Source organism: Heliangelus exortis, chromosome 1 (genome assembly GCF_036169615.1).
Source record: "Heliangelus exortis chromosome 1, bHelExo1.hap1, whole genome shotgun sequence".
In the NCBI taxonomy this organism is placed as follows: domain Eukaryota; kingdom Metazoa; phylum Chordata; class Aves; order Apodiformes; family Trochilidae; genus Heliangelus; species Heliangelus exortis.
The window spans coordinates 123,799,379-123,817,305 of NC_092422.1; the positions used below are offsets into that span (position 1 = coordinate 123,799,379).

The 17,927-nt window shown below is 40.9% G+C and overlaps 1 protein-coding gene and 1 long non-coding RNA gene across 8 annotated transcripts in view; one reads left to right on the plus strand and one right to left on the minus strand.

Moving 5' to 3' along the window:
• TMCC3 (transmembrane and coiled-coil domain family 3) overlaps positions 1-13,329 on the plus strand; it is a 134,909-nt gene extending 121,580 nt beyond the window's left edge. For 6 of the 7 annotated variants that reach the window (XM_071765032.1, XM_071765064.1, XM_071765054.1 and 3 more), the window contains exons 2-4: positions 3,027-3,925; positions 5,437-5,572; positions 7,190-13,329. In XM_071765032.1, coding sequence (XP_071621133.1) covers positions 3,027-3,925; positions 5,437-5,572; positions 7,190-7,492 — 1,338 coding nt within the window. In that variant the 3' untranslated portion in view covers positions 7,493-13,329. The remainder of the gene's footprint in view (positions 1-3,026; positions 3,926-5,436; positions 5,573-7,189) is intronic. The other variant, XM_071765038.1, reaches the window with a different exon arrangement.
• Positions 13,330-16,438: 3,109 nt separating this feature from the next.
• LOC139806015 (uncharacterized) lies at positions 16,439-17,909 on the minus strand. The gene is made up of 3 exons (XR_011730076.1): positions 17,677-17,909; positions 17,002-17,087; positions 16,439-16,597 (listed from the first exon to the last, which is right to left on the minus strand). It is a non-coding gene; the product is annotated as an uncharacterized lncRNA (long non-coding RNA).
• Between the last annotated feature and the right edge of the window lie 18 nt (positions 17,910-17,927).

The window sequence follows — 17,927 nt, forward strand, 5'->3', positions numbered from 1 at the left end:
AGTGTTTCCCACTTCAAAAAACATAGCTGGTCCTAGATAGGTTGTTTTGGCTATTGGAGCCACTACTGTGTGTATATTGTTTTGCCACAATGAACATCAGTCTCTCAAAAGCTTCATTATAATGACCATGCTGGTAATTGCCCTTGTCAAGTGCTGGTGACCCAAGAGTCACAGAAAGAACAATGGCATGGATGACTTTCATCATCTCTTCCTGTAGCATAGCTGGAAGAACACTGGAGCAGTTTGAGGGGGTTGTGCATTCAGCCTCCTTGGTGTGGGAGGATTTCAGCCCACATCACAGGGGAGTCAATCGGTCCCTCTGGGGCTGAGGTAGCATCCCAGACTCCTGCTGCTGACAGCAGTACAGTGAACTGGGCATTTGATACAGCAGGATGTGCAAGCTGCTTTTACAGGGCTTCAGGAATGCACACATTAGTGTTGAGCTATAAAGCAAACACAATAGATCTTTGCCAAACTGCCTCATAAAGGTAGAAGACAGGTGGTAAGCCACTTGTCTAGAGATAGCTGGGTCCTTCAGTGTCTGCTTGCTTCTGGATTTTAAAAACAAACAAACAAGCAAAAAATAAATAAAACAAAAAACAAACAAAAGAACAAAGCCAAAAATCAAACTGATCAAGCAAAAAAACCCTTCAAACTGCAACTCCCCCCTAAAAAACCACCCCACCAACAAGAGATGTCAGTAGCCTCTGTTGCTTGACTCAACCTTGCCTCATGCTGGCAAGAGAACAGCTGCCTTGTTTGGCCGTGTACAATCAGAGGAATGTCTTGGATATGATTCTTCTGTGCCCTTGGTGAGGTCTCAGTCCAGCAAGCTAAAAAACTATTCCTGGTAGTGTTTTGGGAATTGTGTCTAAATTATTTTCTAAACTTCACTGAATTTAAACTGACCTTGTGATTAGTTTTACTCATTTCAGAAGCAGATTAGCTGCATGCTAATTGATTTCCGTAACTCAAAAAGAATGCAACTTTCAGCAGATGTGTTCCCTTGGCAGTCTTGTTCTTTTTGTCTCTATTGATGCTGTGACCTTGAAGCTCCAGGAAGGCAGTAGGTGATGCATGGTGATGATAGACCTTGCTGGTGGCTGGAGACTCCAGTGAGGGAGAGGACATGAGGAGAAAGGACCTGGTTTGGGCTTGTGTCCAATTATTACAATGTATTTTTAAGCTATTTTGTACTAAGGAAGTAAACACTTAATGCTGTGTAAAGGTTAGAGATAGGCCCACCCATTCTTGGAAGTTATGTACAGCTTGTGCTGAGTGACAGCAGTGATGGATCTGTCTATTTTGTGTGTACAGTGCAGTGATTTACTACAGTATAACTCTGTTCCAAAGCTTATTCAAAATTGTTTAGGTTGTTTCAGGAAACAATTGTTTTCTACTCAGCTTTTTTTCCAAACTGAATTTGTTCCAGGCCCAGTAAATACATTTGAAGTAATATTTGCAATGTGGGATTACAGAGCTGGTATCTAAGTTTTCCAGCTATTTGCCTTGTCTGCTTTTCTGTGCTCTATGAGCCTTTGGAAAGAAACCAGTATCCTATGTCAGACTGTTTTTACTTCTATTAAAGGTACTTTTTAGCTATGACAACTCTACTATGAGTCTTACTGGTTTAAAAAGTGATCTGTAAAAGCTATTTTTTTTCTAGTAAATATATTTCTATGACATGCTCAGTTAAAGTCAATAAAGTGGAAATTAGTTTTGGCACCTGTGATTTTTGTCACTCTTTAAGTCATTCTGGATATACAGTGGCATCCGTGTGTGTCCTGTGCAAATGCTAACGAGATCTTGTCATCAAACATGGATGACTGATGATAATAAATTGACTACAATGTGTATATATTTATAATAGTTACTTGCATCTATTTTTAATAATTAAGCATACGGCTCAGTATCAATTTTTTTTAACAAACTGGTAAGCTGCCAAGCAGTTGGGCCGTAGCACTGGCCTAATCTTTGAGGTTAAAGAGTCCAAGTCTTAAAGGTTGTAATGGTCACCATTAACCAATATTCTCCACAAGTAACTATCGACTCCAGAGCTTTTCAGTTTATGTTCTTCAAGTGTCCATTTTCTTAGAGTTTGGTGAATGTGAACTTTTACGTTGTCTGATTTGCACCTTGAACAGTGCAGTAGCAAAAGAAAAAGAAAAGGACTCTGTAATCCTCAGTGATATATAGATAAAAATATAAAGTAGGAGTAGATATGATTTTGTCTCTGAAACAATCAGACACAGCTCCAATTACATGACTGTACCACTCTCTGTTTGTAATCTGTCATGATACAGACAGGGTGAGACAAGTTCTCCTGATCAATCTGTGCATGATGCATGTCATTAACTGTAGGAAGAATGCTGGAGAGAATTTCCAGGATTACCATGAAAACTTCACAAGGATAAAAAAACAAGTCTTACAGTAATGCTTAAGATTTTATGTTTTTAATCAAGGAAGAGATTGAATGGTGATCACTGGACATACGCACTGTGTGCATAGGTCTGACTGCAAGATCTTCAGCATTATAGGCAATAATTTGTAGTTGGAAATCAAACTTTATCAGAGGTTGTCAGGCATTTTAAATCAAAGAGTAGTTACAAGCATTTCACAAACACATCTTTTAAAAATACTTCAATAACTTCTTCCTTGTCTCTGCAATGGTCTTGCCTGAGCAATTGGATTACTTCCTTCAGGTCTTAAAGCTCTGGAGACTCAGTGTGACTGGAGAACTTGTTAAGCAGTCTTTATAGTTAGGATGTCATGTCAGCTTTAGTGAAATGTAACTTGTTTGTCACACAGGATAACTCTGCATCCTAATAGGGATGAAGACTTCTGGTTAAGTGATTCTGGTCTCTTGCCTTCTCTGTTGCTTTCAATTCATATGAGGGAATTTCTACCTTGCTACCAGAACTTGCTCTGTATTGTGTACTTGTAATTATGTATGGAAAAGGAAATGGAAAGCTGGCTTTTAAGAAGCAAAATTCAAGTTCCATTTATCTCTGTTTCTTTCTCCTCAGGTAGAAAGACATGACATGAATACCCTGAGTTTACCACTAAGCATTCGCCGTGGAGGCTCTGACACCAACCTGAACTTTGATGTACCAGATGGGGTCATAGAGTTTCACAAGGTCAAACTCAGTGCAGACAGCTTGAAACAGAAAATCCTCAAGGTTACGGAACAAATCAAAGTTGAACAAACAGCTCGAGATGGAAATGTGGCAGAGTATTTGAAACTGGTAAACAGTGCAGACAAGCAACAGGCTGGCCGCATTAAACAAGTCTTCGAGAAGAAGAACCAGAAATCTGCCCACTCCATTGCTCAGCTGCAGAAGAAATTGGAACAGTATCACAAAAAGCTCAAGGATATTGAACAAAACGGATCTTCCAAAAGTACTAAGGACACTTCTAAAGATAACTTGAAAGATATTCAGCATGGAAAGTCCCGTTCCTCTGGGCACGGAGCGGAGAGCAGCAAGTCGAGTGTGCCAGGTGTATCCTTGACACCTCCTGTCTTTGTTTTCAGCAAGTCGAGAGAGTTTGCAAACCTGATCCGAAACAAATTTGGTAGTGCTGACAACATTGCTCATCTGAAAAATTCCTTGGATGAATTTCGGCCAGAAACGAGTTCAAGAACATATGGGGGCAGTGCCACCATTGTTGCCAAACCAAAATATGTCAGTGATGATGAATGCTCAAGTGGGACCTCTGGCTCAGCAGAGAGTAATGGGAATACTTCCTTTGGTCCTGCTGTGCCAAGTAGCCTGGACAGCCAGGGAAAGCTTTCTGTGATATTGGAGGAACTAAGGGAAATCAAAGAGACACAGTCTCAATTAGCTGATGATATTGAGAATTTAAAAGCACAATTTAAAAGAGACTATGGCTTTATTTCTCAGATGTTACAAGAAGAAAGATATAGGTATTTGGGTTTTTTAACTGTTCTCCTGAAATTATGTTGGAATGAGTATAGAATCCATTTGGAAAATGTAAATGTGGGTGTGTGCTTGTGTGTGTGGTATTTTAGAAGCAAGAGGAGAAAAGGTAATAGCAATCAATATTTGGTACCAAAACGTCCCACTCCTGATAAGTGAAAATACGTACAGAACATTGGTATTTCCTATCAAGTGATGTAGTTCTTTGCCTTTTGTCAAAGCCTTGCCAGAAATTGCATCATCTGACATCTTACTGGCATATTGTATAATGTGAATACTGCATATAGGAAATGCCAATTGTTTTGTAACTGGTTGGAACAATTCTGATCCGTTGTGACTTGAAAACACGGATCGGCCTGCTGTGGTGCAGAGGTGACTTAACAGCCAATAAATACACCCTTGAGTCCTGAGTACCTTGTCCTTACACTTCTCAAACACATTGCTATCTTGTGGATGCAATCTCACTTGGACCCTGGTGTAACAAATGGCTGTAAAATGTTACTAAGTGCTGTAGCACAGCTTCCTCTTACATTTGTTACTTGGCAATTAATTATTTTATAATCCACTGTGGGAAGTGAGATACGTTCTATGCAGGGCTTGCACCTGCTGAACCTTTATCCCATTTTTCATATCACTTGTTAGAGTAAATGTTGATTATTGAAATTGTTACTACACTAATGGCCAAAACCCCAGTATGAATTGCAATATTTATTGATTTCCCTTTTTCCGCTTCTTGAAATATACAAGGGAAGGCTGCATGTCTGGTGGTAACATGAGGGAGGAGAGATTGGGGCAAATTGTCTACTACCTGCAGAACTTGGTTTCAGGAGAAAGCAGAGTAGCCTTTTCTGACAGCTTACTGCCATTAATATCTCAATCCTACTCTACCATATTTCCACAGACAATTTTGCTTCCATTGTTTGTTTTTTTTTGTTCTCCCTGCAGCATTTGCTTGTTAAACCAAGTATAAACTCACCAATAAATTTTTAGTTTTCTGATGGTTTAGCTGAAATGGTTTACCACACAGAGAGGTACTGCCAGAACAGGCAGTACTTGAATAGCAGGACTTTGAAGTTGTGTTTGAAGAGGGGATTCAGGGAACTTATTTTTCCTTGCACTATTGGCGAGCTGTTAACTGGCTCAAGCTTACTTATGAAAGCATATTGTCTTTTCTAAATGAGAAGTGAGTACTGGAAAAATGTGAGTTGGATACTCCCAGCCACTGTTTATAGTAAATATAACTTTCTGAAGATGTACAAGTATTTACTTTTCAGTACCCCCAGCAAGGAACACTCAGAGAAGGCTTTCAGTTTGCTGAGTAAATGCTTATATACAGTTTCCAGTCAGATTTTTACTGATTTCTCTGTGTGCTGGGTAATGCCAGTCAGCTGAATCCATAGTGCACTGAGAAGTTACCTTTTAAAATATGTAACTGTTTTCATGATGTACGTTTTTTTCAAATAGAATGAACTAAACTTAGACCTTTCTTCCTGATAAGATATGAAAGATTGGAAGACCAGTTAAATGACCTCACTGATCTTCATCAGCACGAGACAGCAAACTTGAAACAAGAGCTAGCCAGCATAGAGGAGAAAGTGGCATATCAGGCTTATGAGCGATCACGAGATGTTCAGGTACATTTTTTGTTTGTTTTTCATAAACTTTCAAAATTTTGTAGAATTCTTATACTATAAAACACTTGGCATTCTATCTTCATCTTTTATGTAAGGAATCGTGAAAGACTTAAGCCCGTGTTTTGTCTGTTTGAAGGTGAAAACCCAGTGTGTTAATCTCATTGACAGTCTCCATTCAGAATTTTATCTTCTGGAATTGATGCTGAAGCCTCAGTGATCAATTGTAGTCATGTCTGGCTTCACTCAAAAGCCATTAATAATTTCTACAAGTTTGTCCTGACAGCGTGTAGTTGCATACTTGGATATTTGTATATAATGTAAGCTTTTATATAATGCATAATATTTCTGCCTGAAGTCTGAGGGAGTGGTGAAAACATTGTTTTGCATTACCATGGGTTTAATTAACTAGCAACTGAGGAATACTCAAAGGCTGTCTTTCTTTGGGCTCAGATGGTAAAAAAACCAAACAAGCCCTGTCCTGTACACCCCTGTGCTCCCATTTCTAAGCATAGAGAGCTCAGGACCCTGTTTCCTGATGGGTGTGAGAGTAAGGACCTCCACCACCTCCACCCCCCTTCGGGAACAGTGTGGGAAAGGGATGATACTGAATCTGAAGCATATCATAGGTTCCTTTGTGGGTGTGAAGCACAGGGGTCTCTCATGTATGATTCCTTTCCATGAAGGCATCTTGAGGATGCAAAAGCTGAATGAGTTCTCCAAGCTGTGAAATATGTTAACTCGTCAGTGGAACCCTGGAGGGGTGTCAAAGAATTCTAAAATTAATTGAAGTGCTACTCTGATACAGCCTTGTTTATTTTATCTCTGTACAAATGGGCCTGACTAAACCTGTCTCTTTGGGGATTTGGTAAATAAGCTGGAGTAAAAGCATCCAAGTCGTGGATATTTTGAGTAACAACCTAACTTTTCTTGGCTCTCTCCCACAGGGATGGGTAAAATGTTTTTAAAATGCTTGCTCAGCCTCTCAATGCAGAACTGCAGGTGTCAGGCTTGTACAGTTGGACTTTAAAGCAGCACAAGATGATTTGAAAATAATGTACAGGCAGGGTGGAAGAATATTCTTACTGAGGACTCAATCCCAGTGCTGTGTGATGGGTGGCTTTGAGTGAAAAGTAATGTAGAGGTGGTGTAAACCAAATGGTACACGTTGCAAAGCAGATTTAATTACTATCATGGCAAGTCTGTACTACCATAATGTTTTCTATAGCATATACAGAGAACCTTTGATACTTTTTTAATGCAGTGGAAGTTGCCGTGGCAACAGCTTTGCCAGTACTTTAGCTCATCAGTATATGCAGGAAACATCTATCATGAACATTAGGGTTGTAATACCTTTTCTCAAGTGTGAAAAATGTAAAAACTGTATTTTGAACAGTGTTATCAGACTTGATTATGCCTGAGCAGGCAATGATACACACATGCAAATATATATATATATATATGTGTGTGTGTGCATGTATTTTGGGAAGAGTTGATTCATTCAAGTTTTAAGAGTCTATAATAATGTTTCTAATCTAGCTGGTGGATAGCTCTGAAGCTAAAATGAGAACAGTGGTGTTTGGAAATAAAGCTGCCCTGATTTTTGTCTCCTGTCTCCAGGAAGCCTTGGAATCATGCCAGACCCGAGTTTCAAAGCTGGAGCTCCATCAGCAGGAGCAGCAAGCACAGCAGTCCGAAACGGTTAATGCCAAAGTGCTCCTGGGGAAATGTATAAATGTTATCCTGGCCTTCATGACTGTCATTTTAGTGTGTGTTTCCACTATTGCAAAGTTCATTGCTCCTATGATGAAGAGCCGTTTTCATATCATTTGCACTTTTTTTGCAGTGACACTGCTGGCAATATTTTGTAAAAACTGGGATCATATAATTTGTGCCATAGAAAGGATGATCATACCAAGATGAAGTGGCTGGTCTCACTGCTTTCTGTTTCTTTTCTTTTTCTTCCCCTTCCTGTTTTCTAAGTGCTGTATGTATACAAATTATTTTTTCTCAGTTTTAAATTTTTTGTCAGTTAAAATGTGCAGAACGGATGGAGAAGGCTACAAAGACTCTTGGACTTTAAAGTGTAAATACATACATGTGTATTTGTTGGCAGTCAGTTGCCTTTTCAATTAGATTGTGTTTAATTGGTCATGTCTGTGATGAACTGCTCGCTTGTGTCAGTCCTCTGCCTTAATCTTGTGGGTTTTCCACTTTACAAATCCAGACCCACAAACATGGTGTGATGCTTTGGGAGGGATCCAAGCAACTGCAGTTTTCAGGTGTGCTTTTTCCTAGACTGGAATGTAGAGAGTGTGATCAGGAGGGGAGTGCACCATAATGTGTATCAGCCCTGTTATACTAACTACTAAGTTATTTTTCTATCTGAATCCAATTAGAGTGGTAAGCCAAATTATACAGTCATATATTTTAATTGTTCTTGATTCTGAATGAATGCATATTTGTATATGGCACTTCCAGTTTTCAGGATCAGCAAAACATGATGCTCCTGCTAGTAACCCTATGCACAGATTTTGTTTCTAAATTAGACCAATGATGACTATTGACCACACTTAGCATTGTTTTATCCTGCCACTGTTCCTTATCACACTCAGGAAGCACATGAAAATAGCATAAGGCTTCCAAAGATGAATGGAATCGAATTACAAATCTCCAGACTGTTTTGTGAAAGAGAAATTGGTGGGTTTGTTGCCATGCAGATAAAAGCACTCACTTGCTTCAAGCTCTGCCAGCTGTGAGGGAAAAGGAGTACACAGAAAGGCAAGATTTAGGTTAGCCTTTGTTTGTACTGAATGCAAAGTCGAAAGGTGGTGGAACTCTGGATACAGTGGATTTCTCTTTCTTGTCAGATTAAGGAATGTGGAAGAAGCATGAGGAAATAAATCAAATTTATGGAAGTTAAACTTCCATAAACACAGCAACACTGTGCAGGCTCTCTTGACAAACATTCCTGAATGTAATGTATTAGCATACAGTACCACTACTAGGAGACAAGGTTGGCTTTGTTTTCTTACTGGAATTCTTTTGCTTGTTTTAAGGGCAAAAAATCTGCTTGGCTTTCAGCCGTGAAGTATAATAAATAAAAAAAAACCAAACTAAACCAAACCAAGCCACCCCAACCTAAATCCTTCTTCACTCTCCATTAAATGAGGTAAAAAAAAAAAAACCTAAAACCAGCATCTACCATTATTTGATGTTTGGTGTTGCTTACTTTGAAAATAATTGTCGTGACAGATTTTCTTTTCAGTTGCAGGATTTGTTATGACGGTTTTATGGGGTGGGGGAAGGTGAGGGTATTACTTAGTGTGTGTGTGTGTGTGTGTGTGTGTGTGTCTGGTTTTAGTCAAGTGCAATAGTTGGTGTAGAAATTCAGAAAACCTTGTTCTGAGGAAAGGGAATAAGGGAGGAGAGGCAGGGGAAGAACTTTGACATTTTGCCACAATTTGATTAACAGTGAACACAGTTATTTTTGTGGCTTCAGGGATTGAAGGAGGGACAGAATTAGCTGCATAAATAATGCTATGACTCAGCATTTAGAAAATTCAATTAAAACACTTGTAAAGTAATTTGAGAATTCTTTACGTGTTACGTCTTTGAACAGAGAAATCAGGAAGGATTGTGCTGGCTTGCAGGCACAGGAAATGGATCAGATCAGGCACACCCATGTTATCCTAACCCAACCCTGTCTAACCTTCAGGGGAAGGTGGAGTGGAAAGCACAAGTCCTGCTGAGAGGCAGATGCATTTATAAAGCCCTGACTTACCAATTGATTTATCTCTGGCTGTGTCAGGAAGAATTATCATATAGATGCATTCTACTTTTCCTTAATGTGTTTGTTTGGGGTTTTTTTTCCCCTCTTTGCCTCACCTCTGTATTCCTGGTATCCTCTAAAGATGGAAGGAGGTATTGTGTTATGTATAAAACTTCTCTTAGTTGCTGCATGTGCTCCTGCTGCTTTTCAGTTCAGGGAGACCTTCCTTCTCATGTCTCTTAACCCATTTTGGCACTGTGTGCACCTATTGCAACAGGCCTTTGCCCCTGCCTTCCAAGTACCTACACTTAACCTCCATTTGCAGCCAGCTCATAAACTGAGGAGATTACTTCCACCGATACAGTACATGAACTCATCTTCACAGGGAATCGCGTTCCACAGTGTTAGAAAGATTAAAATGAAAAAACTAGCCCTTTTCTGGCTCTACATGACATGAAAGGGTTTCCCTTGTTTTGATTCTAGGCCATTCTGGTGTGTGTCCTGAGATCCTCTTGGTTTTTCCACTGGTTTAATACAATTTATTCCTATCTCCATGTTATGAAGTCATATGGTGGCTTTCTATAGTGTGTACTTTCTGTTTCCATAGCCAAAGAGTGTGCTTTTATTCAGAGTCCCTTCCTTTCTGAAGTCTTTTCCTGAATTCCACCACCCTTTTTACCGGTCAGCCCTATGACTTTTTATTTCCCTCATTTCTGCAGATTATCCACCCATTACAAAAACTGCTAGAGTCCTGGTACTGAGCTTCAGAAAGCTGTGACTCTTCGTGGTGTTTTCTTGCTGTCTTTATTTCTAATCTCCATTCTTCTATTCAATTTGCACAGCCACCTCCTGGGTTGGCCACAAGAGGAAATTCTTTCTGCCAGGCATTTTGGTAAAAGGGTTCAGAAGGGTACGTGGGCAAGAAAGAAATTAATAATGTTTACAGTAAAAAAAACTCAGTTGTGTGGTTCCATGTTTAAAGAGAGAATACTCCTGGTTCTAGTGAATGTAGTTAAAAATGTAATGTCAGGTAGACTCTAAGTCAGGCAGCAAAAAAGTTTGTCATTTTTCTTAACCCAAAGGTAGTTGGTGTGGTATGACTTGGGAATGTGAAGGCTTCTGCTCCAAGGGCATGCTGTGACAATCCTGGAAGCTGGCCTTGGTGCAAAATGAGGGTAGAACACAAAATCAATGGGCCTATGAAAGATTGCTCACTATCTTGATAAAATCTGACAGGGTCCAAATTGGAAACAGAAGGGTCGAGTGGTTCCATATTGGCTTTATATCTGGCAGAAGACTTAGAAAAAGCTGTAAAAGCTGCATAATGTTACTCATGCAAAGTAAAACAATTGTGGTTGGTAAATGGGCACAGCACTTCTCTAGGTAATTTTCACTTCTGGCTTTAAATCGCTGGAGGATGTGACGCACATCAAGAAATTAAAAAAGTGAAGGATACAAACCTGATTTTGAGTGAAATGGCTGTAGTTTTGCACGGAGTGAGGCTGCAGTGCCCGAAGCTCTTCTAAGTGGAAGGCCACCCAGAGGGGAGGGAAGTCTTTCCTCCTCCTTTCACCCTCCCATTGCTTACCTTGTGCTGACACTGGTGTGTGTTGCAGTCTTCCACCTGTCATGTTAGCTCTCGAGGCTGGAAGAACAACCTAGTGAAAGAGGTGGATAGTTTTCCACTCCTAGAGACTTCAGGGGCTGATGGGAAGTCCTTGGGAGTGCAAAGGAGCACAAAAAGGGAGATGAGCTTTTCCTTTTTTTGCTGTAGCGAAGCCCCTAAAACTGCCCTCCAGGCAGCCTCCCTGCAGAGTGATGGGGCAGCTTCAGCAAAGAAAGTGTCTTCCTATCTTGTGCCTACCGGGAAGAGGTAGAAGCAGGACCAGAATGTGGTAGCACAGGCTCACCAGCTGTGCCTGTACCCTGGAGCAGGCTGGTGCCTGGGCCAGCCAGCACTTGATGTCACTAATTTTGGTATCAGGATCACTTCTAGCTAAGGCTGGGAGTGGATGAGTGTACTTAGCTGGCCTGCAGTTAGAACTCTGCTTGTTGTAGAAGTGTCCCAAATGGTCGCAAAACCTCTTCTTAATGAAAATTTTCTTCAGCTTCTCAGTCAATTAACCATGTTCTGTCAGGATTCGGGCAGTTTGCTTTTATGTCCTCATTCATTCCTAGTATGCTCCTTAAGCTTACTCCTCATAGGCCTCTAAAACACTCCCACACAACAAAAAGGCTGTCAGAGAGTGTCTTTTCTGCTTGGTGCTGCCTGGTAATCAATAATTTCACTTCACTTTGACAGCAGTTCTTTCACTGATAAGCCCTTCAGTTCATTGTTCACACCTGTTCAATAGGCTTTTGGCAGCTTTTTTCTTAGAGATTTCTGGAGTTGCAGCTTCTTGAGGAGGTTAGCACAGTTTACCTGATCTTTCCCATCTCAGCATTAAAGTCTAAATTAGGTTACCTCTGACACTTGTATTATGGATCCCTCCACTAGCTTCAACTGTAACTCCAATAGTGTTGAACATCCAATTAGTCATTGACAGCACTGAGCAAGATGCTTTTTAAATTCTTTTGCCTTTCTGCTTTATTCATTCGTTCAGCCTTCCAATTTACTGCACTCCTGTCATGTCTACATGTTCTGAGTTCTTAGAGAAATGCTATAAATCTGACTGCTTTTTAATTTAATATCAAAATGCATGTGTTACCTAGCACCTCTGCTGCAGGAGCATCACATACTTGCACTACATGAAAGATATTTAGAAAGCAATGGTTTTCTTCGAACAAATCATGACTCTTACCTGGGGAATAGAAATCCAACAGATAAAGGTAATTTACTGTAGGAAAAATACATGATCCACTGACTAGAAGTTGAAGCTAGAAAAATCCATTATAAGCATTATAAGCATAAGCTTCAGTTTTGTAATCATAAAGATTACAGGTCAATTCCTAGCTTCTGAATAATATAAACAAGGGCTCCAGCATCTGAAGTTAAAGTTGAATGCTTCTGTTCAAAGAGGAATCAGTTCAGGGTTGCATTTGATAGAAAGTCAACTGCATAATTGGTCATAGGTAATGCTTTCTGGAGTTAAAATCAATAAAGAAGAAATTATTTGGAAAAAACCCACCACCTAAAAAGCCCACAGAAGCTTGTGATTTCTGTAGGTGGTACAGAAAGCAATTTTGGAAACCAAGTCACTTTCTGTGAAGCAGACATTGTAATTCTGGATTCAGCGGTACAACAGAAGGTAAACACAGATTAATGTAATTACACATTTTCATTTGGATGACAGAATTTAATCGCTTCCAAAAGTCCATCTAGGAGTAGCAATCAGGCAAGTTTATTCTGTTTTTTAATCAAGCAAAGAGTTGCCTGCTTTTTTCATTTACTGTCATGCAAGAATGTGGCCTTTAATTGCTAAATTTTGCTCCGTTTATTTTGCTCCCCTTTAAAATGCAAGAGGCTAGAGAAGGCTTGGTTGCACACAAAGTTTGAATGGTCTCTGATGCTGAGTGGAATCCAGCAGAAAGAATCAGTTTTACATTACAGCAGTGAAAGGCTTCTCAAGAAAAGTTTAATTTTAATGAGAATGCTTATTTTCCCTGAAAAAGCAAATGGAGATGATGCTGTATATAGACTGCATGAGGACTTGTCAAATTATCTTGTATGGTTGATTTGCTGTATGTTTAGCATATTAAGTTGTACTGTTGTTGGAAAGTTTTGCACAAAGCCACCTTTCCTTTTTACCCAGGGAACCTGGGTCTGGTCATATTGAGGTGTACCAAAAAGTGTCTGTTTATTGACTAAATTGTCTCAGTGTGTGATCGACAATATTTCTCATACTGTTTTCATTTTGTGCAGCACTGTGGAAAGATACAACTACAAAAATGTAATTTTTGTATATTTTGTTGTGTAGTCACCACTGCCTCTAAGGTGCCATTAATGTTTTTTAAAAAATAAAAATATTTACATTTATTTGATGACAAACATTGTTTCTTAAACTTACTGTCTGATCGCTCAAACCCCTATCAGTTTATCTTTGTCAGTGATAAAATTATTCAGTTGACAAAGGTAAAGTTACTCAATTGGGCATAAGTCCCAACTTTAAAATATTGATGAAACTGAGCATTCTGCTGTGCTACAGTTTGGTCAAAAACTGGAAATGTGAGTTTTATTTACAGCTATGACGTGGCAAAACTGCAAACATAAATGAGGCATCAAGAATGCTTTTCTCCAGAGCTTGTGTGAACATGCTATGCAAACATGATGCTATTGTGCCAAGGAGTTGGACTTACTTGGAAAAATGAATCTCAAAAGTAAGCTGAGTTCTTACATTATGATCAGAAATCTTGGTCACATGTGCCAAAAATGTAATACTGACATGCCTAATAGTTAACATAGCTAAGATAAGGCAAAAAATTTGCTTTTTTTTTTTTTTTTTCATAAAGCAGAGATCTTTTCAGCTGGCACGGGCAGCCGTTAGGAATTGTATTATTTTTATACCAAGAATAGAGTAGAAACAGGACAGTAATAGCTTGTGGCTTTGCAATCATGCTGTACTTCCTATTTCCTCCTGTTTGGGGAAATGGCATTCAGCAGCTCCCATGTAACCAGCAGACTTTCCAAGGTCTCATCACGCTGAGTTTTTTGAAGGTGCCTGGAACTTGGTCTATATTAAGACTTAAATCCACTCACAAACAGGAGGCTCTCCCCAAGCCACTGATACCTTTTGCCCTCTTCTGGCATGGGCTGAGGAACTCCTGCTAATAGACTGCAAAACAGGTGTAAAAAAGGCATCTCGCTCATCATCCTTTCCTCTCAGTTGTTCGGACCTCTGGTTTTGAGGAGTGCATAACAGATCCTGGTAACTGCTTCAGCACCCAAAAATAGAAAGGCAGAGAGGAAAATACAAAGGTGCTGTTTAACTTGGCACAGAAGAAGTGTCATTCAGAGCCAAGGAAGGGCTAGCAGTGGTCACGATACAGTGGGAGCATCACTGGATGAGACAAAGAACCCTTGCCAACAGCATACACCGAAAATATTTTGTGTTGGTGCCCCCAGTACCTCCAAGAACCAAAGTTTTATGAATGTGCCAGAAACCGTCTGAAGGTACCCAGGACTAGTGCTAGTACACTGCAGTTCTTTTTGCAGCACCAAAACCTGCTGTGAACTGGGTAGTTCAGACACTGCTAGCAGTGCAGTTTGAACTGAGTGATAAATGCTTCCTGAACTCATGTGTGCCACTGCTCTGCCTCTGTGACTGTGGAAGAGTAGAGCAATCAAACAGCCAGGTCTGCCTCCCATGGCAACTAGCACAGGGTTGATGTAATTGAAAGGAGAAATTTCCACGCTGTATCCTCCTTAATTCCATTTTGGACTGGGGACTTGCTTAGGTGACAACTCATTAGTTTTGTGAAGTCACCTGGTGGATCAATGCTATGTTACCTGTCATGTGCAGCCTAGCAAATACAGAAGTAAAGTAGAGTGGCTGAACTCCCCTGCCTTAGGACTAGCCAGAAGCTGGCAATTGCCTAGCTGAGGAAAGAAGCATCGACACACTGGACAGAAACTTGAAGAATTAAACTTGCATTTGATCCCTTCAGAGGGCAGGTGTGATGTTCTGTCTAGCTGGGTGTGTGGATTTGGAAAAACTTTTTAGTTAGTGTGGCTGGAACAGGGTCACTATAATGGGAATGAATAAAAGCCTGACTGAAGCCTTTAATAGATGAGAACAATTAAAGTGAACTCTGCTTGTAGCCCAATAAATTCCCTCTGTATTTTTCTGTTGAATACTATTTTAATAAGTTGGTACCAGCCTGGGAAGTCTCCTTTTCCCCGTAGCCACATGGTTAAAGGGGAAGGATGGAGAAGATCAGTACTTACATTTCATGTCCATGCTGAACAGAAAGGTAAAGAACACAATGTCTGTGTGATCAGTAGTTCCATACAACACATCTACCAGAGTGATGGCTTCATAAACTGTCTTATGCTTTATAGCTACTGATGACTTGTGTGCTAAAAATCACATTCCAGACCTACTGATCTCAACAGTAAACCCCCTCTGAGTTTAACTGGGGAAGACTTATCACACTGCTATGGCACTTTGAAGCAATCACATCTGATTTTGCAGTGCCAAAAATAGTTTTTCTCAGGCAATCTACACACAACAATGGTTTTAACTCTCCACCACAAATAGCACGCAACTCAGTCACAGAAATCTCTGCTGCAATTGTGCTGCATATGAGATGATGAAACTATTTGCATGCTTTCAGGTTCTGCTGACTCAGAGGCTGAGCAGAGCTTGTACTTCCAATACTAATTCCCCACTTGGCCTCTATCCTGGATGGATTCAGGTCAAGGTGATATAAATTAAGCATGGATTAAACTACAGGTATGAGCAGCAGCATGTGTGCATAACAGCAAAACCTTCCCCTAAAGATATGCCACTGGGCTACAGGAGCTTGAGGATTTCCCTAATCTATCAACTGTTTTGACCTTGCTCAACTATGGCAGCAAGGAAGTCTAAGTGAGCTTCCAAATTCATCAAGACACATTCTGACCATACACAGTATCTTCCTCCAAAGAGCATATCTGAAAAATGCAGTGAAATATTTTCCTGGGCTTCTCTATTTGACAGCTCTTTTTATGTTTCTTTGTGTGAGAAGGAACTTTACTGCCCTGTTGAATGCTGATTACCCAGAACTAATATAACATTTAAAGAAACATAAATAATATGCAATACTGTCAGCCAAAAGCCTTGAGATCTCTAGATGAAATCCCTCTACTTTTACTTGAGCCCTGCGGTGAATTTAAGTAGCTTAAAGAGACTTTAATTTTTTGTAAAATAAACTACTGAGATCTGTAATTGCATCCATTTCTGTTTCTAAAACTTTAGGTGCTGACTTATTACAAGAGCAGGACTGACAATAAGCAATGTCTTGTAATACTTATGGCCTTCGTTTTCTAGGTGTTTCTCCCTCTTGCTCTTTAGGCTCATCTCATCATTGACCCTCTTCTCTCTCTGCTGTGTCTCTGAGGCTCACACCGCCTTGCTCCCTCCTTCAGCCATCTCCTCTTTGTGCCCTTGAACTTCTTTCTTGCTCTCTCTTCCCTTGTGCTTTACAACATTCTCAGGTCAAGCCCACCAGAGTCACCACAGCAGCTCTATTTTCCAAGTGAGCAGAGGTACGGGCAGGTTTTCAGGTTTTCAGCACCTCACACTGGTGTGGGACATGGAGGATGACAGAGACGGTCACTGTGACAAAAAAGAGCATCATTACCACCACTTAAAAAATGTGAACTATCAGGTGATTAACTAAAATTTCCTGATGCAATGGGCTTCAGAGGGAAACCTGTACCCAGTTTTGAGCAGCGTGAAAAACATGGAAGCAAAAATAAAGTAACATGTTTTCCACCATCTTGACTCATCCTCTTAGAACAACATTCCACATGGGAACTGATGACACAAAAAACGAACCATTATGCAACAAACAAGCTGGCATAAGCAATCCAACCCTTTATCCCATCAAAAACTGTTTTGCATCAAAATTAAATTTTAATTTATTTTGGAAAGTGATGTTACTTATCTCAGTGTAGTTGTACATGGATACAGATTGAATACTGTTGATACTTCACTTCTAATATTACCAAGGTATTGACCACAAGGACAACAGAGGGGTTCTCCTGTACACCCTCAGCCTGCACAGTCGTTCCTCCAGGGAAGTGCTCGACTCTTGGCAGCGGAGCTGTGGAAGTGCGTGGGAAATGCCTTAGACACTTTTGAGTACCAGCTCTGGGAGTGACTGTAATGAGCTTTATGGCTTTAGACACCTTCTTAGTAACTGAGTTTAGAACCAGCTCTAGGGGAGCCAATCGCCAATGTCATCTCTGCATAGGGCTGCAAGCAAACAAAACATTTGGCGCTTTTTCTCTTTTTCTTCGAGGGTGTGTGTGTGACATCAGTAGGAGCCACCTCCTAATGTCCTGAAGCCCATTTTAGTCCCTATGAAATGGCTGTTAACCTTACCAGGGGAGTGTCGGTACCGGGCTGAAGGAAAAATCCCCGATTTCTGTCGGGGAAGAGCGACCAATGGCCAAGAACGCCCGGAGCGTGTTTGTCGCGGCGTGAGCACCGGGACCGGAGCGGCTCGGTGCGGCTGGAGACAAACACAACGCGCACCTTTTTACCTCAGCCACCTGTTATCCGCATCCATTAGAACTATTATCTAGTTCTATTGTTCTCAGTCTCTATTATCAGACATCGCGGTCAGCTGCACCGCCGCCTCCCCCTTTGCCTGCCCGTTTCCCTCTCTGCTTTAGAGGGGAAAACCGCACCGATCGGCACGGGACGTGGGGAATTCGCTGCAGAAGCTGAGAGCTGCCCGGCAGTAACACAAAATCACCCGTTTGACACATCCCCCGTTCACTGGCCGGGCGCTGTGCCGCTGAGGCAGCGCGCACAAACCCTCCGGGCCCCCTCTCAGCCCGCACCGCACCGGCGGAACCGCGGTTCCCGCCCCACGGGAGGGTGGGCGGGGCCGGAGGGCCGGGGTGGGCGGGGCAGGGGCCGGGCCGCCTGCGCACGC